Source organism: Sorex araneus, chromosome 6, assembly GCF_027595985.1.
Source record: "Sorex araneus isolate mSorAra2 chromosome 6, mSorAra2.pri, whole genome shotgun sequence".
Classification (NCBI taxonomy): domain Eukaryota; kingdom Metazoa; phylum Chordata; class Mammalia; order Eulipotyphla; family Soricidae; genus Sorex; species Sorex araneus.
The window spans coordinates 102,483,410-102,508,978 of record NC_073307.1 but is presented as its reverse complement, the minus strand read 5'-3'; the positions used below and the strand labels follow the sequence as shown (position 1 = coordinate 102,508,978).

The 25,569-nt window shown below is 54.4% G+C and overlaps 1 protein-coding gene across 1 annotated transcript in view; it reads right to left on the bottom strand.

Annotated features, from left to right (window-relative positions):
* CLPB (ClpB family mitochondrial disaggregase) overlaps positions 1 to 25,569 on the bottom strand; it is a 129,758-nt gene that overhangs the window by 37,227 nt on the left and 66,962 nt on the right. The window contains exon 5 of the mRNA XM_004618207.2: positions 25,272 to 25,400. Coding sequence (XP_004618264.1) covers positions 25,272 to 25,400 — 129 coding nt within the window. The remainder of the gene's footprint in view (positions 1 to 25,271; positions 25,401 to 25,569) is intronic.

Below are 25,569 nucleotides of genomic sequence, written 5' to 3'. Positions count from 1 at the left end.
TCAATTCTCCCCCAGGGTGGTCGGGACAGCTCACAGTCCACCTTTCCTGCCCCTCGACACCACTCTGTTCCCCTCCTGCTTTCCTCCGCAAACACCAAGGATAATGCATCTAGAAGGATGATAAAAACATAGCAGGCCCTATGCAGATGTGCCTGACATTATTTATGATCCTTGATCTCCGCAGACCCCCCCCAGCACCCCCTCTGCCCTTTGGACACAGGCGTGCTAAAGACCGAGATCTACCCCCACTGCAGTTACCACAATGGCCCCCGGTCTCCCCACATGCAGCTGGGGTGTTGTCGGGGTGAGGGGGACCCCTACTCTCTGTGGGGCTTGGGGCACCTGCTCCAGTTCTCTAGGGCTTTTGTTTGGATGGAAGGAGATGAAAAACTTGAAAAACGAGGGAAAATATTTCTGTGCAGGGGCCGGAAAGACAGCACAGTGGGTAAGGCGCTTGTACCGGGTCCTGCGGCTGACAGCAGGAAGCGGCCACCCCCTCTTCATGGCTGAGGCCTCATCACAGAGGCAGTGTCTGTGCAGGGGGGACAGTCCGACCACCCTGGGGAGGCCAGGCGGCCGCCCGCCTCCACTCACCTGGCTTGCCCAAAACCTGCCCTGCCAGGCCCCACCCCTGCTCCGGGCAGCACCCTGGCCTACTCAGCGCATGCTCTCAGTCTTCCCCACTCCCGAGTACATGCTCAGTACCCCGTCCTCCCACTGTCCCCCAACCCCTACCCAGGCGCATGCTCTCCACCCCCTCCCCCTGCCCCAACCCCAATGTCCTCTCTTCGCCCTCCCTTTCCCAGGAGTCCAGGCCTGCCGGGTCTTCCTGGGGCTGGGGTGAAAGGTCACACCTGTCCCGAGCGAGCAGCAGGAAGCACAGCGGGCCGGGCTGCAGCCTGCTGGTGTCTTTCTGGAGCTTTCTCCGACGCACAGCATGAAACATGCGTATGTGGGCTCGTGGGGTTTATGTCCCCCCTGAGACCAAGAACCTTTTGGGTTTGCTTGGTGGTGCTCGGGGTTGCTTCTAGCGGTGCTGGGGGCCACGAGGACTGAAGGAGGGTCTGTGGAGCACGTGCTCGGCCCTTTGTTCCGTGCCACCTCCCTGGGCCTGCAATCAATCTCTACTGAGCACCTGCGGGCCATAACCGAGGCCAACCGGCTTGTGCCTCAATTCCTAACAACAGTCTGAGAAAAACAGGAGAAATACTGTGGGGCTTTTTTTGGGTGGGAGGGGTGTGTTTTGTAGAGATTTTCTGAGCCAAAGCTAGCGGTGCTGCGGTGACTCCTGGTGTGGTGCTTACAGAGCCACAGGAGGAGTGGTCAGACCTGGTGCTCCTGCATGCAACCCGCTGTGCACTGGCCCCAGAACTCTTCCCCAGAGAATAGATGTTTTGTTTGTAGCTGGTTTGTTTTGGAGTCACACCCAGTGGTACTCAGGGGTTACTCCCTGGCTCTATACTCAGGGATCACTCCTGGCGGTGCTCGGCGACCAGATGGGATGCTGGGGATCGAACCCGGGTTGGCTGCATGCAAGGCAAGCACTTTGACCCTTTTACAGATCTTTTAACAATATCTGGCAGAAGAACAGGGTAGAATGGCGATCGTTGGGAGTAAGGATTTTCCACACGGTATCTGGATTATTCTTCACAGACACTGAGGAAGCAGGCTCAGGGAGCGAAAATAACTTGTCCACCACGCTGGGAAGTATGAATCGTACAGCTGGGATTGAGAGGCGATCTTATGATACTAGTCTTTCCCTGGATGAGTTTTTGTTGGGCCACAACCAGCAGCACCCAGCAACCAGGGGGTACTCCTGGGCTGGTGCTCCGAGGTCACTGCTGGCATTGCTTGGGGACCATATGGTGATAGAAAGGGGATTCCTACATGCAAAACCGGTGGCATTCCAGTCCACTGAGCCAACTTCCCAGCACCTAAGTTTGAACTTTTTACTTGATAAAAGGTTTCTGGTTTTCTGTTTCTGCTTTTAACAGAAGGCAGGTTTGGCTTTCCACCAAGGAGTTCCCCCTTCAAAGGGCAGATGACTCAAAAAGAAGGGACACCACCTTCCTGCTGCCTTTCTGGGGTGCTGAGATGGTGTGTGTGTGTGTGTGTGTGTGTGTGTTGAGACAGGTCTGGGGTACATGGCTGTGAAGGGAGTGAACTGGAGCTCCTTTCCCTCGCATTCATTGCTTCCCTGTCTGGGGCCCGGTGCACGGAGACCCAGGCCTCCCAGAAACACCCTAGAGCTTAGTAGAAGTGTGTCCGCAAGACAGAGCGCCGCCCGAATGGCCGCAACCAGCCCTGCTCCTCTGGGAGGCAGAGGGGTCAGAAACAGTGAGAGCACTGCCTGGGTTAAGGAGAGCAAGGAGCAGGGAAGGGGTGGGAAATGGAAAACCACCGTCCAAAGGTGCTTTCCTTCGGCAGGACCAGGGAAAAGGAGGGGAGGGAAGTGCAGGGAGCGGGTGGGCCCATTCCTGGAGACCTCGTCCAATCTTCCCACACAGCTCCCCCACGTAGACAGCCCTATACGGGCCCACTCTTGGGGTTGGTTCTAGCACAGAACTGGACAGGGGGCGGTTTCCTGGTGCCACACTCGCTTGTGCCCCCCGCCCTGCACATTGCTGCCAACCCCAGCCCCATCACGCCAGCCCCAGTGTGTCCCCACAGCACTGCAGCCACCGCCCAGGACAATCCTCTACCCAGCCCCCATGCACACAACTAGTGGGATGCTGTGTGCCTGAGGAGCAGTGGTGATGGGGTGGGGGACGTGGCTCAAGGGGCTCGGGGCCAGGTGTGGCTACAGGGGAGGCCACACATTCAGTCCCTGGCGTCACATGCCCCTGCCCCAGCACTGCCAGGTGGCCCTGACTGCCCAACATGGCTGGGCCGAGCACCGGAAATGATGTGGCATGCGGTCAGGCCAAGGATTGCCTGGGGTGATTCCCATGACCCCCCTGCACGGCTAGGGAGCGCTCCCCGCCCCCCAATAAAAGAATAGGAATGAAATAAAAGGGAATGGTGGAGAGCACGGGGCACGGGGCTGGGTTCCACATCCACTGCACTGCCGTGGCTTCCCGGGACACCCGTGTGCAGAGTCAGGTGTGGCTGGGGAAAACGTGGGCCTCACCAGATACCAGACAAAGAGGACTGAGTAACAGGGGCTGGAACCCCAGGGTGGTGTGGCGGGAGTGACCAGTGGGCCAACCAGACCAAGGCGCTCGAAGGAACAGACGGGACAGGAAGAACTCCCACGCAGTCGACAAGCCTGCTCCTGTGCAGTGTCCCTCTCTGATGTGGGTCTCCGGGGAGACCTGCCCCCCACTCCCCACACCTGCAGAGCCCAGGTGAGGGTGGCAAGGGCACGGAGCACAGGAGGGGAGACAGACAGGAAGGGCCAACACCAAGGAGACGGAAATGAAGGAGACTCCTGGGAAGTCGAGGGTTTTTGGAAGACAGAAGAGAGAGACGGTTCTGGGAGAGTGATTGAGACAGGAAAGGGTCAGAAGCTAGGTGAGAATAATCATTTGGAACTGGAGCTTCAGATGGTGGAAATATAGCTCAGGACATGCCTGCAGTTACAGGTGGTTAACGAGCCACCAGGGGCTGGAGAAAAGGTACAGGGCCAAGGCTTTGCCCTTGCATGTGGCCGACCCCAGTCGATCCCTGGCATCACATGTGGCCCCCAGAGCTCTAACAGGAGTGATCCCTGAGTGCCGAGGTGGGAGTGACCCTGAGCATAGCTGGGGGTGGCCCAACAACCCCCACAAACCCTGCTGTGCCCCCACAGATGGGCCATTCCACAGATGGAATCTGATTCATCTATGTAAGCCTGAAGGTAAAAATCAAAGTCAGAAACAGATTTTGACTGAATATCACTGTATCACTGTCATCCCGCTGTTCATTGATTTGTCGAGCGGGCACCAGTAACGTCTCCATTGTGAGACCTGTTGTTACTGTTTTTGGCATATCGAATACGTGTAAGTTTTAATCACCAGAACATCCCAAGACAGAATCCGAGCCGTGCTTGGAACAAATGAATCCCCCAGCACTGGGCCCTGGTCCAGCATGGAGCGGACGATCACTCGGCTGGTCTATCCCACATTAGTTTACATAAGCTTTCTCAAGGCCAGTTGTGAGTCAGCGTCCCTTCATTCCCAGACACTTCCTGAGAGCTTTCTTCTCCCTGTCTGGCACTGTGCTCGGTGCCGGGACACCCGGGGAATAAGCAGGCACTGTCCAGGCACCCAGGGAGCTCCTGATGGTGCCGGGAGACAAGCAAGTGCGTGTCAAGAGCATCTCTGGTTCTGGTTAGAAGCCTCCTCGGGGGAAGACCGGTTCTGCTATAGCTAGGAGATCCCGCGGAAACTCAAATGCAGACTGGGTCCCTCAAAGCTCAATCTGGGCCAGATCTCTTGCTCCAACCACCTCCTGGCTGTAGGAATGAAAGTGTGAACTGAAACCCAACTTGGGAATCTTTGTGGATGCTGTTTTCCTCCCTCTGATGGGCTGAGTTTTGGTCTTTGGCTGGGACTTGTTAATGGGCCCACAGATTGTCTTCCAAGTGGCTGTGGTGTCAGGGTGAAGTGATTTAGCCAGCAGGGCTCCCCAACTCTCCATTTCTTACCCACCCTATGGGGACTGCTTCAGCACAGACATAAACATGCTCCTGCCGTTACCTTATTGCACTCGTCACAGGGGGAGGCTGCGAGGCTTGATTCAGGGATATGATTGGATTTTAAATCCCAGTCTCACCGGATTTTAATTACTGGTCTGGGGCAGCAGGGCGAGGCGCTGGCTGCCTTTGGATGGAGGAGGTCGATACGCCACTCCACAACATATTGAGCCACAATGCCTGCAGACTCTATTGCTCTATTTAATCATCTTTTGCAAAATTTACAGTGGAACAGGAGAGATCAATACGGAATTTATCACATTCTCTTGTAAATATGAGCCAGGAAAGAGTTCCAGGCAGTTTGTTATGGAGCGGGAGAGGACAGGGCTGTGTACAGCTGGGCATTAGACGATGAGACAAAATCCATACTTCTTGGCATAAGCGACAGAGACCGGCTGGTCCCTCTTACGCCTGTGGGCTAGTTCAGAGAGGAGAACATGGATTCGTTCATTCAGCCGAGCAGCCGGCATTCCAGGGCACCTATCTTATGCAGTCTGTAAGGCTCTGGGGACCAGCCTGGCATTTTGCTCCTGAGATCAGCACCACAGTGGCTTGCCCCTGAGCAGCGGTGGACCTGGCACGTCCCTGGCCAGCTGAGGCCTCTGTACAAGCCTGTGGATGAGTGTCAAAGGCGCAGGGTTATTTTAAGTTTTTAAAAAATTTTTTTTTTAAATTTTTTTATTTTTTGCTTTTTTTTGGGTCACAGCCAGGGATGATCAGGGGTTACTCCTGGCTCGTCACTCAGGAATTACTCCTGGCGGTGCTTGGGGGACCTGATATGATACCAGGGATTGAACCTGGGTCAGCTGCACGCAAGGCCAGGGATTGAACCTGGGTCAGCTGCACGCACTGTACTAATGCTCTGGCCTGTATTTTAAGTTTACGAGTGAAGAAACCGTTGCATAAAGCTTGGAATGTCAAAAGACTTCAATATGAGTTACTGTTAGCTTCACCACAACCACTGATATTAAACGTTCATTCCCCACCTAGGGTTCTCGCCTGGGCTGTAGGGACAGGACGGGGGTGTGCTGGGCTGGAAGCGGATCACCCCATTTCTTTAGCAGACAGAAGTGGGCCTGATGGATTCCGCAGGTTCGAGGCCCGGCCTGGGAACTAGCAGCTGTATTTTGAAGCTTCCACTGTGATCTTTCGTTCTTCACGGTGCTCAGGTTCCAGCCCAGGGCCTCTTATGTGCGAGGTGAGGAATTACAGAGGCCCTTTGGCTGACACCCTGGAAACACTAACACCCCTTCCTAATGTTGCACTGTGGAAGCAGAGGGCCAAGTAATTCACTTCAAATGGGCAGCCCGGGAAACGCGCCCCCCAAGCGACAGAAGTGAGTTGGAACTTAAAAGCAAAGCAGAGGCTGAGAGGTGAGAGACGGGAAAGCGATCCAGAGGAACGAACAAACACAAATAAACAGCTCCTGCGGAGAATATGCTACACTCGGAACAGCTTGCGACATAGGACTGGGACATCGGGGAGCCTCGGCTCGTTTGTACCAGGGTTCCTGGAGGGCCAGCCCTGTCCCCCACGTCCCTCCACCATCGGGCGCCAACTCCCCTGCCCCAGGTGGCTCTTCGACCAGAAGCAGCTGGGCACGGCTGTCGGGAGGAAAAGGCCCTGGGTAAAGCAGAGTCCGACGTGGACTGTAATGAGACCTGGGTCCCTGGGCTTCTGCAATGCTCCCCCCGGCCCCTCTGCAAACGCCAGCTGAGACCCAGGCGGCCGGGCCTGGCCTGAATTTGCAGTCATAATTACAGCACTGATGTCGGGGCCAGAGCCCCAGTCTGCAGAAGGCGGCAGCTTTTGTTCCTGCCCTGAAAACACAGCGTCTCCCAACATGCCAATCGCACGTCTGCTTCCGTCTAACAGCATTGAGGGGAGGCCGAGGCCAGGGCACACAATGCCCGCACATCTGGCTAATTCGGTTAGGAGGCCAATCAATCTTGATGGGTTGTCCATAAACTACCAGCCACCCCCAGGACGGTGCTGACCAGATGTTTAAGTTTCTATTGGTCAGTCCCGGCCAAGGGTCCAGAGCGGGGAAGAGGGTTAGCGGGGCACGGCTTTTGCTCTAAACCACGTGTCTATTCCCCGTGGAGGAGAAGCAAGGAACAGACACTGAAGCGGTGGCGGGCCAGGCCCTGACAGCAGACCCACTGGCCCCAAGGCGGGCACAAGGCCTGAGGTATTTGTGGGCGGCTCTGAGAACGCATCTAGGCACAAAAACCAGTGACATATTTTTGCAAGGTGCACTTCCCAATATAGAGAGGAGATTTTTAAAAAAAAATTAATTTGAAATTGGTATTTTATTGATTATATTTATTTTATTGTAGTTTAGGTGACAAGGCTATTAATAGTGAAAAATTTTATGGTACTGATGTGCAAAGCCACTGCCAACCCACCCTCCCTCCTCCAACAAAGACCTCGAGCCTTGGTGATAAATGCAACAGGCTCCAGCAGCACAGGGCCAGGGACTGTCCATCTAATGACGCCGGCTTTTCAAACACCCATCAGGGAGTCACTCATCTCCTGTGTATAACTGTTGCTGGTCTAACAAACACAGCCAGGGAGATAGCTCAAAGGGCGGGAGCACCTGTCTGGCATGTGGAGACCCCAAGTTTGATCCCTGAAAGTAAATCTCTCTCTGTCTCTGTCTCTCTTGATGGGGTGGGGGGAAAACCTGGTGATGCTCAGAGGTTACTCCTAACTCTGTGCTCAGGAATGTGGAGACCCCAAGTTTGATCCCTGAAAGTGTACCCCTCTCTTTCTCGATGGGGTGGGGAGAAACCTGGCGATGCTCAGGGGTTACTCCTGGCTCCGTGCTCAGGAATTACTCCTGGCAGAGTGCTCGGGGGACCTTATGAGATGCCAGGGATCAAACCCAGGTTGGCCGCGAGCAGGCAAATGCCCTCTGGCCGTATGATTGCTCTGGCCCCTGAAAGTGCATCTCTTGAGCATCGCAGGGGTGGCTCATGGCCCTTCAGCACTGTGGGGCCTGAGTGCACCGCACTGCTGGGCCATGTGTTCCAGAGAGGTCCCTGGGTCCCCAGGAACACTTCTTGGGAGGCCTTCTCCCAACAAATTAAAAAAAAAACAAAACACAGAAGCTGACAAAGATGATTCCGGTTTATGCTCCCTTCCTTCATGCCCAAATCAATCACCAGGTAACAATCACCAGAAAAGAAAGTGGGAGAGCAGCGGTGGGAGGTGAGGAAGGAGAGCGGGAGTGAGCCAGCCCCGGGGCCATTCCCCGGAACTCCCTTTGGAGCTACTGATCCCAAGATTTTCCGAACACATTCTAAGGATTCTGTCGAGAGCGTCCCAGAGGCGAGGCTGCGTGACAAACCAGACAGATGAATGGACTAGAGTGACAGCACAGCGGGGAAGGCATTTCCCTTGCACACGATGGAGCCGGGTTTGATCCCCAGAAAGGCTGAGGGTCCCCGAGCTCCCCAGGAGTGACCCCTGAGCTCAGAGCCTGGAGTAAGCCCTGAGCTCTGATAGGTGCTGCTCCCCAAACAAACAAAAACCCAAACTAACAAAACCGACACCACACCAGAAGGATGGACGTGGGCAAAGGAAGCCTCTAACTTTACAGAAAGTGGCATGAGAAACGCAGACGGAAGATGAGATCCTGGCTGTACCTGGGAGGCCCCAGGGAGGACCTAGCTGGGCGAAGTTCCTCCTGTCTGTCAGGCGGGGTAGAGCCGCCCTGGCAGTCTGGTCTCAGCAAGGATGAGGGTGCAGAGAGGGAGGAGCTGGACTTCATCGCCGCCCCCCCCCCAACAACCATCACTACTGCCGGCCTCTTGGGCGCCTCCCGACCTTATTTCCATGACACTGCTATGATGTTATCTCCATGGACGTCTCTCTAAGCACGGGGCCCAGCAGAGGCGGGGCAGGGGTGAGGGTGCTAGCCTTGCATGCAGCCCACCCCAGTTCGTTCTCTGGAGCACCTCCAGGCATGAACCCTGAGCTCAGAGCCAGGAACAGTGCCCGAGCATCACCGGGGGTGGCCTGGGTGATGGGGGACAGTGTGAGAGCACAGGAACCTGACGTGTGACTGAGAGCAAGCGCCACACTCAGACATAGGTGGGTCCGTCACTGCAACATCACCAACCACAGGTGGGGGGCGGGGAGGGGAACTAGAACAATCCCCAAACCCAGCTCTATTTGGTACAGTTAAAGACCTCAGTAGTTCTCAATTCTTGCTAACAACTGGGATTATACAGGAAGGACCACATTAACCCAGGGCTGGGGGGGGTAAGAGTGCAAGCAGGCTGGAGTGAGACCTGGAGTCCGATCCTTGGCAATGCAGGGCCCCCTGAGCCCTATCAGGGGAGCTCTTGGAGGGGGCCCCAGTAAAGCATTGAACCAGCATCCTGCACAGTGGGGCGAAGTACCTCTGCGAGCGTCCCGGGTACGCTGAGCACTTCTTGGGAGGATCCTTTCAGTCAAAAATAAAATGGGGGGGGGGGCTCGGAACTATAGCACAGCAGGGAAGGCGTTTGCCTTGCACACAGCCTACCCAGGTTCAATTCCCAGTATTCCATATGGTCCCCCAAGTACCGCCAGGAGTAATTCCTGAGTGCAGAGCCAGGAGTAACCCCTGTGCATCGCTGGGTGTGACCTCCCCCAAAAAGCAAAACAACAGCAACAACAACAACAACAAAACACCAAAAACCTGGGGGGCTGGAGCAATAGCACAGCGGGTAGGGCATTTGCCTTGCACACGGCTGACCCGGGTTCGATTCCCAGAATCCCATATGGTCCCCTGAGCACTGTCAGGAGTAATTCCTGAGTGCAGAGCCAGGAGCAACCCCTGTGCATTGCCGGGTGTGACCCAAAAAGAAAAAAAATAAAAAGTAACGGAAGACAAGACAATGTCTTGTTATACCTAAAAATATGGATATACGAAAAAAGCTGACCACGTGTAAACCATGTGCTCCAGCCTTGTGAGCCACCCACAGATTTGTTTTTTTTCTTTTTGGGTCACACCTGGTGATGTACAGGGGTTACTCCTGGCTCTGCACTCAGGAACCACTCCTGGCGGTGCTCAGGGGACCATATGGGATGCTGGGAATCAAACTCGAGTTGGTCTCGTGCAAGGCAAACGCCCTACCCGCTGTGCTATTGCTCTAGCCCAGGGTATTTTTTTTTTTTCTGTCACTAAGTATATGTTAATTTGGTGACAGCCGAAATGGGAGACTAGAGAAGTTACAGGGATTGCCCTGAGGAGGGGCAGGGAAGCAGAGGGGAGATTTCAGTTCTGCATATTGTGGTGATGCTTGAAATTTGTGGGTGGGGGGCTGGCTGCTGGGGATTAAACCCAGGGCCTCAAGCATGTGAGGCATTCGCTCAGAACTGAGTGAAACTGGGGCTACATCCCCAGCCCAAGTGAATTTTTTATCTTGTCTTTTCAATTCAATTCAATGATTTGTTTTGAGGCTACACCCGGCGGTACTTTGGCTCTGTGTTCAGGGACCGACCCTGGTGGTGTGCAGGGGTGCCCACGTGGTGCCAGGGATGGAACTGGAGTTGACTGCATGTAACGAAAGTTTCTTATTTGTTGGTATCTGGGTTATACCTTCAAGGGTGCTCAGGACTTGTTCCTGGCTTCGTTCTCAGGGATCATTCCTGGTGGGACTTGGGGGGGCCGTGTGGGGTGCTAAGAACTGAACCTGGGCTGCCCTGCCCGCCATACTATAGCTCTGGCCCTCCACTGTCTTTTAAAAAAGATATTCACTCTCTGACTCCTGATCGAGTTGCTGAACGGCCATGATCCCAGAGGCACAGAAACAAATCTCAGAACGCAGTGGCTTTTGGCAGAAATGCATCTGGGCTCCGGATTAGGTTTTTGGCCCTGGGCCACCCCAGGTGGGAAAAGGTGTGACCTAAGGTGGGAAAAGTGTGATCCACCACCTTTTCCCCCTGGCGGCTTGGGGGCCACCATCTTCCAGAGGCCAATGGACAGACAGGTTTGGGCCTGCAGTGAGGAGGCACGTGGGGCCTCACAGGATAGGGGTGGGTCCGGCTCTTTCCTTCCCCCTGCCCAAAGAAACCCCGAGTCACCGCCCACAAATGGCCTCTCTGACTCCTGATCAAGTTGCTGAACAGCCATGATCCCAGAGACTCAGAAACAAATCTCAGAACCCAGTGGTTTTTGGCAGAAATCCCTCCAGATTTAATTATTAAAATTCCAGAATTCCAAAATCGCGTGGCCGCTACTGCGCTATGCTATTCATCCTATGCTATTCATAATCAGCAATAGAAAACAAAGTGTCTAATATTGCCTTTTCGGCAGATCTAAGTGTTGGGGAAAAATCTCAAATAACAATGGTGGGGCCGGTGTTGAAATACTGAATGTAATCAAAGTAAAGAGAGAGTAATATGGACATCATCTGCCACACAGGTAAGGGGAGGGTGTGGGATGGGGGACATACTGGGGTTGTTGGTGGTAGGAAATGTGCACGGGTGAAGGGACAGGTGTTTCATTATTGTATGACCGAGTCTTTTTTTTTTTTTTTTGCTTTTTGGGTCACACCTGGCGATGCACAGGGGTTACTCCCGGCTCTGCACTCAGGAATTACTCCTGGCGGTGCTCAGGGGACCATATGGGATGCTGGGATTTGAACCCGGTCGGCCGCGTGCAAGGCAAATGCCCTACCCGCTGTGCTATCGCTCCAGCCCCCAGTATGACCGAGTCTTAAACCCGAAAGCTTTGTAACTACTCTCACGGTGATTCAATAAATAAATTAAAAAAAAAGATATTCATGGCTTTAACTATTTCTACTTTTAATTTTTCACTGTCTACTCCATTTCAGCAAAAAGTGGAGAGATGGACTGGAGCAATAGTACAGCAGGTCGGGCGTTTGTCTTGCATGTGCCCTACCTGGGTTTGATCCCCGGCATCCCATATAGTCCTCCGAGCACCGCCAGAGGTAATGCCTGAGTGCAGAGCCAGGAGTAAACCCTGAGCATTGCCAGATGGACCCCAAAAAGAAAGAAAAAAGTGGAAAGTTTTACATTGCATAGTAAAACAGAAACATATCAAAAGATCTCCTTACAACCCAACGGCCGCCATGCTCAAGGCCGCTCCCCATATACTTGGGCCAAGCCTCATGCACAAGTGAAGTTTGACAAAACCCAGGTACACGCGGAACTTTGTGACTCTGAACTCTGGGTTCAACGGGACGGGGAGCAGAGATACTCTGCCCGTTTCCCCCTGTCTCTGGCAACCCACAGGTCACGCCCATAAGCCACCCCCTGTCAGTGCCAGATAATCTTGTCATCAGTCACCATCCAGGTTACATGGCTTTTTCTCCCGGAAGGGAGCAACATGACGCCCGCCATAGCCATGCTACTGGATCCCGAGCTGGGCTGTTTCACTCGGGATGCCCCAGAGGGGAGTGGGTGAGAGCCCTCCTCGCTCCAGGGACCCAGCCCCAGTAGCCAAGAACCTCCACAACCCAACGGCTGCCACGTTCAAGGCCGCTCCCCACACACTTGGGCCGATTCTCACACATGAGTGAAGTCCGACAAAATGCACATATTCCTGGACCACATGGCCGCATTTGTAGCCATGTGACACATAAGACACTCCCTACCCATTCTCCAAGAGTACCACACCACATCTGATGGGGTTCAAATAGTAGGCAACCAATCATAGAAGGATATATATATACATATATACATACAAAAGTTCACATCACTCAACCTTTAACAACATGTTAGTGATATCCTAAAGGATGTCTTAATGGCCCCTGCCAAAATAGAACAATCTTCACACTGTTTCTTCTATGGATACCTTTTTTGTAGCATTTTCAGCAGTTTTTCATAACAAACAATATAAAATATATTATTTCGGCTGTGCTTTGGGTCAGGGATTGGGGCTTGGGATGGAAACATCCCAAATATGGTGGTGGGAAGGTGTAACGGTGGTGGGATTGGTGTTTGAAATTAAATGTAATCAAATATTGTGAACTAACTTATACAATAAAAAAATTTAAAAAAAAAAGATCTTAAAATGTGGGGAATGGGGCTGGAGCAATAGCACAGAGGGTAGGGCATTTGCCTTGCACGGGGCTGACCCGGGTTTGATTCCCAGCATCCCATATGGTCCCTCGAGCACTGCCAGGAGTAATTCCTTAATGCATGAGCCAGGAATAACCCCTGTGCATTGTGGGGTGTGACCCAAAAAGGAAAAAAAAAAGTGGGGAATGTCTGAAAACAACTCTAATAAAATGGAAAAGGTACTACTAAGAAATAAATATTCACTGAACTGCTCTTTCCTCCCTGCAAGCCCCGTGGTTTGGGGGCCATACCCAGCAATGCTCAGGGATCACCCCTGTTGGTGCTTGGGGAACCATATGGGCTGCTAGGGACCAAGCCAGGTCGGTCAGCTGCATGCAAGTCAAGTGCCCTGCCCATTGTACTGTCTAGCCTGAACTGCTTTCTTCCTACTCTCCCCGTTCAGTGAGCACTGCTCACGGGCCTTTGCCTCTAAATGGCCATTCTTTTGCTGACTGAAGGAAAGGCTTGTAGCTCTGAGTTCCAGTAATGTGTAGTGTCCTCTATAATGAAACCGATCCACCAAGTATTTTCTGCGCACCTACTAAGGGTGATGGAGAGTGCAAGGAGCTGGGAACAGAAGCAGTGTAGACCCAGATCCCTCGGGAAAGCATTACGGGGTGAGAAGAGCACTGTGCACTACGGAACTATATAACTGCATTCTGTGGTGAGTGTGAAAAAGCAAGCATCCAGCATGCTTACCACGTGTGAATTGGAGGAAGCAGGAGGGGGATGCTGGTGGTCAGCTGCCGGAAAATAATTAATAGATGCTGAATGAATACGAATACTTAAGATCTGCAATTAGATAAACGAGAGGACGCTCATTCACTTAGAATCACGGATGTGAGCGAGAGCTCTGAGACCCAGCCCAGTGAACCAGCTGTCTGGGTGCAGGGGGCGCGAGGCGCAAGGCTTGCTGGCGGGGAACGTCAAAGCCCCAGAGCGAGGCACGGCGGGTACCAGGCCCACCGCCTCCCGCCTCGCAGGGCTCAGCACTTCGGGGGCTAGTGCCCCCTTTCTCTGCATGGGTCCACTCCATGCAGAGCAGGAGGAGTCTGGTGACCACCGACAGTGAGGTCACAGCTGGCCTCTGACTCTGGGGTAGGAACTTCGCCTTTATTTCCTTTTTGCCTTTGTGGGCCACCCCCGGCTGTGTTCAGGAGTTACTCCTGGCTCTGCACTCAGGGGTCACTCCCGGTGGGCTTGGGGAACCCTATGGGATGCCGGGGATAGCAGTCTGGCAGCCAGGGTGGCCGTGGGCAGGGCAAATGCCCTCCCCTCTCTACTTTTGTAGGCCCTTCCCTTGAATTGGGGGGCTCTACTTCTTAAAGTGGCAGCGCCGCTGGCTCTATGCATTCTGCCCCAGAGTACACACACTGTAGGCCTGACGGTAGCTATTCCAGGAACCTGGAATCTGCCTCAGCTCCTGCTGCAGGCCCAGGGCCGGTGGACGAGCGTGGGAGGCAGAACAGACGTGGCCCCGCCACTGCCACCGGTACTGACCTCTGCCTCACCCAAAGGCGCCTTGGCCCCCGGCTGCTACTGCTGGTGGTGATGAGGTCATGCCGGATAGCAGCCAGGCTCAGCTGAGCACTGCCTGGAGCCGATTAGAGCCCTGATGAGATGCGGGTGCCTGGAGGCAGGTGGCTGGGGAGAGGGGTGGTGGAGGGGGCTCTGGGGACCAGGAGCTCATCTCAACTCCAACAGGAAGTGGGGGGCGACTTCCAAGAAGCAGGGTCAGGGCCGTAGCGTAGCAGCGCTGCCTCTGGCACAGGTGGGGGTAACAGTCCTGGGCAGGGCACAGGGTGGCTGACCTCCCACACGGCGCACACGACACTGCCACCGACTGTCACTGCCCACTGTGCCCCCCAGTGGCCACTGAGTCCACGGTGTGACTAACGGTCACCACGCTCCACACAGTCTCCTCAAACTGGGTCACAGGCTCCCCGTCCCCCCAAGCGTGCTGGCCTCTGACCTGTCTCACGCCACGTGCTCAGGGAGGACACCCGCCGCGGCACGGAGACGCTCTTGGGGTACCCTGAATTTTGCCCCAGTAATACTTGTCTTGAGGGTAGTTAGCTAATACTTTTGTGATGTCTTCCCTTCTTCCCGCGGCCAGACTGCAAAGCCCCACAGAGATGGGTGAAAGGAAATCAACGGGAAGTGCAGTGTGGGCGAGGGCGGGCCGGAGGGATACGCTTTGACTGGTCCTCTCTGCAAGGAGAACATTTGTCTACGGAGAGTGGCTCCTCCGAGCCCCCAGCTCAGGGATGGGGCTGGGCAGGTCAGCCTGGCTTTCCGGCCGGCCCAGTCTTCCTCCTATTTTTTGTTTTGTTTTTGGGTTTTTGGTTCACACCCAGTGATGCTCAGGGGATACTCATGGCTCTGCACTCAGGAATTACTCCTAGCAGTGCTTGGGGTGGGGTGGGAGGGATACCATATGGGATGCCAGGGATCGAACCCAGGTTGGCTGTATGTAAGGCATAAGCCCTCCCCACTGTACTACTGCTCCAGCCTCCTTCCTCAGTTTTGAGAGGCATGGATGATTTCCTTTCCTTCCTTCCATCTTAGTAAAGCTACAGCAATGATTGTTTTACTGAGATATGTTTTACATACCGGGCTGGAGAGATAATGCTATGGGCTGAGCACAGGCTCTGCTTGCAGGAAGTTGGGTTTGATCCTTGACCCCACACTGTCCCCTGAATACAGACCGAGGTGGGAGTAGCCCCAGCACCTCCAGGTGTGGCCCAAAGTCCCCCTTCCAAAATTCACAGTCACAAAGCTCATTCATTTATTTTTTATTTTAATTTTTAAAAACTTTTTGGTTCACACCCAGCGATGCACAGGGGTTACTCCTGGCTTTGCACTCAGGAATTTCTCCTGGCAGTGCTCGGGGGACCATATGGGATGCTGGGAATTGAACCGGGTCGGCCGTGTGCAAGGCAAACCCACTGTACTATCGCTCCAGCCCAAAGTTCACCCATTTAGACAATAGCTTTTTAATTATTATTTTTTAATTTAGAGAGTAATGCTTGCTTGTCCGCATCACCATAATCTAATCTTAAGCCTCCTCCATCACCCTCTGCAGCCAATCCCATCCCTCTAGACAGGCACCGGCTGGGAGTGTTTCCAGCCCTATAGCTAACAATGGGAAGCCGTCGGCGGCTGATCACCTGACACGTGTCTTCATTATACACATGAAGAAAGTGCTATCAGCGAGGGGCCAAGATGGGTTGAAGGTTTTTCAGGATGAGCCGGTGGCAGCACTGGGCTGAACCTGGGTCCCTGGAGCCTGCCGCCAAGTGGCTGTGCTGACCTCTCTGCAGTGCCGTGTGACGGCTTGTCCCCAACTGTTGCTCCAGCCAGGCTTTGAACCACTCGAGGGCAGAGGCCACATTCTGCTCTTCTGTCTTCCCTCCTGCCCTAAAAGTATCATCACAGCAGCCCGGAAGCATGTGGCATCTGTGTCCTGGCTACCAGTCCTCGGTAAGGACAGGCTCGGGAGGGACGGAGCTGGGAGCTTTCACAGCGACTTGTCGCGGTTCTGTTTCCTGAACCCAACGTCAAATCTGGATGCATTCTGGATGCATTTCTGAGAACATGACATTCTTTGTTGAGGGGCACAGTGCCAACTCTTGGCTCTGCACTTAGGGGTCACTCCTGGCACGGCTGGGGGTATAATATGTGATGCCAGGGATCAAATCTGTATCAGTGACATGCAAGGCAAGCAGCCACCTGCTGTTCTATCTCTCCAGCCCCTTGAAACAGAATTTTTCTAATAACTCAATTTCACTGATTTTTTATTAAAATACTGGGGTACGACAAACTGCAAGTTCAAACAACAGACACCTCTTTCAGAGAGACTTTGAGAAGCACTGCCTTACTCACTGACGCCCGCACTGCAATTCATGTTCATGAACTGCATGGTCCGCACTGCCCTCGCCCTGGCGAGCAACCCATCCCGACCCATCCTGGCTCTCTTCTGGGACTGCTTTGCTCCTTGGTTTCCCCCAGCTTCTCACTCTGCCTGACCTCATGCTCGCACCTAAAATGGAGCTCCTCCCAATTGTGTCGTTGGGCCTCTTTAGGGCTACAACTTGCCATGACAACTCACAGACCCAGCCAGGTCAGCCACCCCCAGGGGCCAGACAATGCTTGAATGTTCATGCCCGACCCAGAGTCCTCTTCTCTCCCGAGCGTCAGACCCTTTAACCCAGCTGCCTTCAACCCACACTGTTCTACGGCACATTCCCACAAAGCCCTTGGTGAGCCACAGTGAATTTCTGACACCCCCCCCCCCCCCCGTCCATGTGCCAATTGTGAGCCTGCTTTTTCCCAGGAGCAGTGACAACAACAGCAAACACAGTGAGCACATACTCTGCATGTGGGTTTGGCCCCTAGCACCCTGGGTCCCTGAGCACCTGGGCTCACACGCTGGAAATAATCGCTAGAGGTGATGCCATCTTCTATCAGATGGTGTAAGTGCAGCGGGTTCATCTTAAGGACTGCAGGAGCAAGAAGAAGAAGAAATGGCCAATGCAGCAAAGGGTAGCTGGGGAGCTCCTCTGACTGGGGTGTCCAGGGAAGGTCTCTCGAAGGGGCCACTGCACTGACACCTGACTGTCAGCCTGCAGTGGACTATGTTCTGTCACTGGGAAAGAAGGGAGGAAGGAGCGCAGTGTCTCGAGACCAGGGAAGAGGAAGCAAGGGCGAGACAGCCAGAGGGAAGGAAGCAGAGACAGAGACAGCCGAGTGGGCTCTGATGAGGAGTCTGGATTTTTTGGTGTGTGTGTGGGTGGGGGGAGTCACACCCTGTGCTCAGGGTTTGCGCTGCACTTAGGGATCCCTCCTAGTGGATCTTGGGCAAACAGATGTGGGGCCAGGGACTGGACCTGGTCACTGTATGTAAGACAAGCATGTTACCTGTTACACTGTCTTTCAAGCCCCTCACTCTGGTTTCTGCGGGAAGCTAAAGAGGGCTTGAAGAAGGGATCTCTGTTCAAAGAGACCCCCCTCCCTTGCTGTCACTGCTGGAGGTGGGCTTAGACAAATAAGAATGGAAATGGGGCCAGGGAGCACTCACTGGTCTGGGCATATGTTGCGTGTGGGTTTGGCCCCTGAGCATCATGGGAGCAATCGCCAAGCACAGCTGAAAGCAGCACTGGGCCATCACCCTGACCTGGACAAGTTACAGCAGTGGAAATGGCCGAAGAGCAGAATGCATGGGGCCGGAGCGAAAGTACAGAGGATAGGGCATTTGCCTTGCACGCAACCGACCCAGGTTCGATCCCTGGCATCCCGTATGGTCCCCTGAGCACCTCCAGGAGTGATTCCTGAGTGCAGAGCCAGGAGCAACCCCTGAGCATCGCTGGGTTTGACCCAAAAAGAAAGGAAAAAAAAAAAACCCAAAGGACATGGACTCAAGGTGCTCACTCGGGAGATAGCAGTAGTGCTTACTGATGGTCAGAGAGCCAACGCAAGGGGAGGGACACTCAAGAATGACCAGGAGCCATGACTGAAGAACGGGGAGGTGGTGGTGTCATTTTCCAGGACATGGAAGACGGGGACAGCAGCTCTGGGAGAGAAGCAAGTATAAACTGGCTCTCTGTACCACGGCCGAGGAAATTATCAGGAGCCAGGGGAGCGTTATTTATTTATTTTTATTCTTTTACAATTTTTACCATGTAGGAATGGAGAGAAATGAGGGGGAAGAAGAGGGTAGATGTGGTTACTTTTTTTTTTGGGGGGGGAAGAGTCGAGGGGAGCACTCCTGGCTGTGCTCGGGGCTCAGGGCTGACTTCTGGCTTTGCACTCAGGGATCACTCAGTGTGGTACAGGTGCGTGCAAGGTAGTGCTCTAGCCACTGTGTTATCTCTCCAGCCCATCCTGATCACAGTTAGCCCCAGGACCAGAGAGGCTGAACGCTACAGGGCCATCCAAGCCTGGGCTAGAGCTGGTGCTTGTCTCTCACCATGAGCCGACGAACTGTGCCCTGAGATCCTCTTCCCTCCTTCCCCCTGCAGCTGCCTTGGCGTGTGAGGCCGCACCCGGATATTATAGTAGCTCTACAATAAAGCTGTTTTTCTTTTTCCAATCACACCTCTTCCAATTATTATTATTATTATTATTGCTATTATTATTTTTGCTCTTTGGGTCACACCCACTGATGTACAGGGGTTACTCCTGGTTCTTCCCTCATGAATTACCCCTAGCGGTGCTCAGGGGACCATATGGGATGCTGAGAATTGAACCCGGGTCGGCTGCATGCAAGGCAAATAAATGCCCTACCCGCTGTGCTATTCGCTCCAGCCCCTCATTTTCTTTTTTATCCTCTTTCATGTAAAAAGCATGTACTCGGTAAAGTATAAAAATCACACATGGGAGGGGCTGGAGCAACAGTGCAGTGGGTAAGGCGCTCGTGACCAACTTGGAATTGATCCCTGGGGCCCCATATGGTCCCCTGAGCACTGCCAGGAGTAATTCCTGAGTGCAGAACCAGGAGTCACCCCTGAGCACTACCAAGTGTGGTCCCCAAACACAACGAAACAAAGGCACAAGGGAGCGGCTTACTGACATTTTCCAAGGGGGGCATGCTCACATGAGCAGCACTGATATAAAGAAACAGACCCTTCCAGTACTCCCTCCAGCCACTGCCTGCAGCCCAGCAGGGCAACCTCTATGGCGACTTCTTACCACCTTGGCTGCTCTATGTTTAGCCCTATTAACATACACCGGTGTCATCACACAATTAAGACTCTCTTGCACCTGGCTTTCGTGCCAAACCTTGGGTTTGTATTATCCCTCCCTGTTGCCATGGAGAACAAGAGTTTGGTTGGTTGGTTTGCTCCTTTGCTTCACTTTCTTTTTTTTTTTTTATAAGTTATTTATTGCATTTATGTCATGTTTTTTTTCTTTTTGGGTCACACCCAGCAATGCACAGGGGTTATTCCTGGCTTTGCACTCAGGAATTACTCCTGGCAGTGCTTGGGGGACCATATGGGATACCGGGGATCGAACCCGTGTCGGCCGCATGCAAAGCAAACGCCCTACCGGCTGTGCTATTGCTCCGCCCCCCCCCCCTTTGCTTCACTTTCTTATTCTGTAGCTAATTTATTGATCCACTCAACTACCAACAAGCATTTTTGTGATACGGAAACTATCTTGCACATTAAATCTAAGTGTGGTCCTTCTTGCTCTGGAATCTGTGGTTTCCGGAGGGTGGGTAAAGTCCCGTTTCGTCAGCAGAGTTTACGTCAAAGGCCTTCATTAGGGGCTTCTGCCCCAACGACGCCTGGCAAATCCAGTGAGGCTGTCGCCTCTCAGCCTCCTTCTGCCACTGGTCTGCCCAGCCAGCTAGCAGTCACCCTTCAGGAGCTGGTGCCAACAAGGCCTGCCCCTACCCCAGGCTTTCCCTGCCTCCCTAGAGATTGGATTCCTCTGGGAACCCGAAGCACCTTCACCACGGTGCCACTAAGCCAGAGAGCAGGACAGATGTCACCGAGCCCAGAGCTCTGGCAGGCATGGCTGGTGCCATCCTTGCTTCCCTGGGCAAGGCCCGTGGCGGGAGACAGGATAAGACATGGTCCTTTTCAAAAAGGGAATAAAGAGATCTACCCAAGAGTCACCGAGAGTGATATTTTGGGGTCTCAGGGCTCAGCTTACTGTTTTATTTTCTGAAATAGAAAGAAGTTGTTAGTAGGTGTCAGAGCGGGAAGAGCATTTGCCTTGCATATGGCTGACCCGGGTTCGATCCCTGGCATCCCATATAGGGTCCCCTGAGCACCACGAGTAATTCCTGAGCGCACAGGCAGGAGTAACTCCTGAGCATCACCAGGTGTGACCCAAATAGCAAACACAGAAGTTGTTGGTGGCAGTCTGTTAGTAGCAGACCTCAGCTCCTCTCGGCGCTCAGGCCCCTTCTCTGCTCTGCTGTCCCGAGTCACAGGTCCAGGCCGGGGCAGTGGCTCACAGGGTGGGAGCCCAGGGGTGACCCCCAGCACTGCAGGGTTCCCCCCAATGCCGCTGGGAGTGACCCTGTCTGTCCTGTGCCCCTCCCTCCCCACCGTCTCCCCCACCCCCCAACAGCAACAATAAAGAATCAGCGCCCAGATTTCCACCAAGGACAGCCTGAGGCAAAGCCAGTTTCCTCAACATCTGGTAGCACAGCCAGATGGCCGGACAGTGGAGTGGAACAGGGGACGGGGCTGGGAGGCCGTGACAAGGAAGCGATGAACTCTGCCTCTGATGGGAAATTCAAGGGCTCGTGCGATTCTGGCCAGTTCACAGTGACAACTGAGCCGGGTGCTGGGAGAGAAGGGCCACAGAGGGCCAGGACAGCAGGTGGCAGAGGCCGAGGAAGGTGCCATCACGTTCCACAGAGCCCAGTGCTCCTCAGGGGACAGCTCCGGGGGTGACCGCCTCTGCCACCGTGTCTCGTGTGTGAAGAGGACAGGGTGTGTGGACGGGCTACAGCAACATCCAGACCACGGCAGCATTCCCTTCCTGTTTGTGTTTGTTTTATTTTTTGTTTTGGGTCACACCCGGAGATCCTCAGGGCTTATTCCTGGCTCTGCATTCAGGACTCACTCCTGGTAGTGCTCAGGGGACCGTATGGGGTGCCGGGCATTGACCCGGGCTTGCACCCATGCAAGGCAAACGCTCTCCCCGCTGTCCTGTCTATCTCCAAGCCCCACCTCGGCAGCTGCTCTCGGAGCTACCTCCCCCTTCCCAGCTGCCTTCTGCTCAGAGTCAGTGCCGGCCACCCCTGAGCATCACCAAGTGTGACCCCCAAAACAAAATAACTAAAATACACACAACAACAACAACAACAACAAACCCAAAACAAAACCACCAAGTGCTTGTGGCCCAGTGCAGGTGGTCTGCCTGATCCCTAGGCCCCTGAGCTCCAGGGCCTGAGGGGGCTGGGAAGCAACCCCCCCAGTCACAGCCCAGAGCCAGATTCAGCCCACCCGTCTGACTCGCAGACTGATGTCCTGCTCTCTCCGCCTCACATTGCAACAGGAGGGGGTGCGCTCCAGTGGCCCAGAGCTCCCGAGCTGCGAGTGGGTCCGAATGTCTAGAAGAGAGGGAACATCTTGGGGTTCGAGTTGGGGTGAGATGCTGTGGCAGAGACAGAGTTAAGGAGCCTTTAGAGATGGTACAGCAAGCAGCCAACCCGGGTTCGACCCTGGCACCCGACACGCTCCCCTGAGCCCTCCCCTGACCCCTGAGCATGGAGCCAGGAGTAAGCTCTGAGCACCACTGGGTGCCCTCTCCCATCCCCCAAAGCCTCCAGGAAGGAGGACAGTCTTGGTCTGGGCAGGAGGGGGATTGGGGCTGCCCATTAGGGGAGCTCTATGTTCCCCATGGAGACAGAATGATAATTGCAAATCAAGGGGCAGCTACCATATGCCGGGACTTCGGGGGACATTATCACTTACCTTCACACTAGCCCCATGATTCTTGCCACGTATTTATAGGCAAGAAATGAAAGCTGTGGTCATGATTCAGAGACTCAGAAATAAATGTCGAAAGAGATCTACAAGTATCAGAATTAATCCCAGATCTAGGCAACCTAGAGGGGAGTGGGTGAGTCCCTGCACCCGCCCAAAGAGAGCCCCAGAGGCTGAAAACCTCCACATGCTACACTCACTGCTGTGCTCCCATTCGGATCTCACTGTGGACAAGCCTCATCCAAAAATTAATTTGTGGTAAAACTCAGCTATACGGTTTTGTGACTGAAATCTTTAGCTTTCACAGGGTTGGGGATAGGCGGCCTCCCTCCATCTCCCTGTACTTCTGGAAGCCTGGCAGTCATGTACAGGCCCCAAGGCACCGGTTAAGAATCTGACTCCAGTTGTATCACTCTGCTAGAAATTTTGGACACCCTGGAGTGCACAGCTACAATTTGTGCTTTAACTCTTTAATACTAATAAACCAGGAGTAGCATTGAACGAATGGTATGTAATGGCAGCCAATCTCAATGACCAAAATATAAACATAAAGGCTTAACCTGTAACAGCATTTTAGTAATCTCTTATATAAAGGCTTAAGAGCTCCACGGTGAGATACAACAATCTTCACTAACTTTCTTCTAATGAAACATTTTTTGATCATCCTTTTAGCAAATTATTTATACTAAGCAATGTAAACTAAATGATTGAGGGCCTGAGATGGGGGCAGGCTCAAGGGTGGTTGTGAAAATTGGAAATAATGGTGGTGGGATTGGTATCGGAATATTGAACACCTGTAACTAAACTAATGATGTAATAAAATTATTTTTTAAAAAAAGAAATGAAAGCTCGGCTGGAACGATAACTCATAACTCAAGAGGCTGGAGCACAAGCTCTGATTGCAAGAGGCCCAGATTCAGTCCCCGGAACCTCCTGGTCCCAAGGACTACTGGGAACAAACCCAGCGTAGAGTCAGGAGTAGCCCCTGAGCACCGTTAGGCGTGAACCCCTGTCCCCCCCCAGGAAAAGCCCCCAAAGACATAAAAAAAATAAACATTAACATTATTATAAACATGTGACAAAAACAATAATTAATCAGTAACAAAAGGAAACATGAAAAATAAAACAGGCTTAGGGAGTTCAGCGGAACACTGAAGGGAGCCGGAGTCCAAACCCAGCGAATCTGACCCGGTGCTTTGGGTGTGTGTTCTGACTCTCGGCCTCCTTGGAGCAGGCTGGGGGTTCTGCACAGCGGTGTGGCTGGGCACAGGCAGGGCGGCAGCCTGCTTGGCTCTAGGTGGGGAAGATCCAGGGACCCGAATTTTGGGGGGCTCACACAGCCTCAAAGCACTGGCTGGCCCCTGCGTCACGCCCGCTTGGTCCCCACGAGAGCACCTCTGCCCAACCAGGCTGGGGTGAGCACTGGCTGTCCGGGAACCCTCGGGAGAAGGTCAGCTGAGGTCAGGGGACTTTGGAGATGGGACAAGGGAGCAGGCCCCTGCCCTCGGTTGGCTGCTCACAGACACAGGCGGGCCTAGGAAGGGCAAGGGGGGCGGTGGGGGCGGCAGCCCTGAGTGACGGGAAGGGAGAAATCTGTGGGTTAATGGCTTCGGCGCTTGAGGCTGGGGGTGGGGATTGATGCCGGGTACACAGGCAGGTGGGGAGTTGGAAAGGTGGGGGCGCCGGGCATCTGTTCCACGTCAGCAGGCAGGAACCATGCGCAGGGAGAGGCTCAAAGGGCCCGTCTTGGCCTGGGGGTGAGGGTGGGGCGCTGCATAAAAGACCGAGAGTGCCTCTTCCTTTCAGAGGTGTCTGATCTGGAAGGCTGGGAAGAGGCCGCTCACTCTGGGGGCTGTTTGAAGGCTGAGGGGCTGCGGAAAATGTCACCCCTTGGACAAAGGCTGGGGAGTCGATCGATTTTGAGGAAAGGCTGAGAGAAGCCCCGTGGCGGGAGCTCCGGTTCCAGCTCCGAGGTCTTGCTGGAAAGCTTCCCAAAGGCGCCCCATGCTTGGGGGACCCTCCAGGAGCCTGCGCCTGCAGCAGGGGGCGGTCACCCCGAAAGCAGCTGCTGCCTGGCTGTGTATCCCTCGGCAGGGCCCCTGCTCTTGGCTCACTGCCGCGAGGTGCAGGCTTCGGGGGTGGTTCCTGGAAAATGTCTCTGGCCCGTCACACCAGGGCTAGCAGATGTGCTGGGGTACTGGGTGGGCTGGCGAGGTGGCAGTGCTGGGGCTGAGAACACTCTCCCAGAGGCCAGCCAGGAGCCCCGACGGTCTCTGCAGGGAGAGGGAGGCAGCCCACAGGCTCCTAGGCGCTCTCAACAGTGACCTCTGCTGGGCTGCGGGCTGCCCTGGTGCCTGGACATGACACACACTGGCAGATGCCTCCCTCACTGTCCCGAGCAGAGGCTGGCATAGGCGGGATGATGCTAGGAATGGCGCCTCTCCCCACTGGGAGGGGTGCAGGTCACCCTACAGAACCTGGAGGCTGACTAGGTGCCAGTACTAGCCAGGGGCTGGGCATCTGTCAGCCATAGTCCTTTGCCTTCCTCTCAGCATCCAGCCAGGAAGCAGGCCCATCCCCCGAGCTCAGCTTCAGACATGACAGGGTCCATGACAGCAAAGGACCACCAGCTCCTGACCCCACACCCAGGAGTTGGGGAGGAGCCTAAGGTGGATGGGGCAGGGGAAGGGCCTGGGAGACCCCGGCGAGTGGGGAAGAAAGGGCCTCCCCATCCACCAGACCTGCCCTGAGATCACCGGGAATAAGGGACACGGGGCGATCAACACTCAAGAACTTTCGCAGGGCCGGAGTGATGGTGCAGTGGGTAGGGAGCTTGCCTTGCACACGGCAGATCTGGGTTCGATTCCCGGCAACCCATTACGGACCCCTGAGCACTGCCGGGTGTGACCCAGAAACCAAAGCAAGCCAACAAAAAGAACTCTCCCGGAGCCTGCCAGCAAGGGGCTGGCAGGGCAGCCCACGCACAGACCGAACATGCCAGGGCCCGCCCGCGCTTTCCTGTGGTGGCCCCGTCCTCGGCTCAGCTCCCGGCGCCACCCTGCCCTCACCTCCCTCCAGCAGCTCCTTGACGGTGCGGTAGTCGTCGGCAAGCACGGCGTAGTGCAGGGCAGTGCAGCCCTTGAAGCTGGCACGGTTGTTCAGCCGGTTGTTGAAGTCATCCTCTCGGGTGACCAGCACTGTGGAGACAGCAACACGGGGTTTTCCGTTAGCCAGACGCCTCGAGAACCCACGCGTGCCCTCTGGCTCGCAGCACCCATCTGCCAAACCCACAAAGGTGCCTCACCCGCTGTGTAGTGTGAGAACCGACTATGCATGCAGAGGCACGTGTCCACGCGGGAGGGGCAC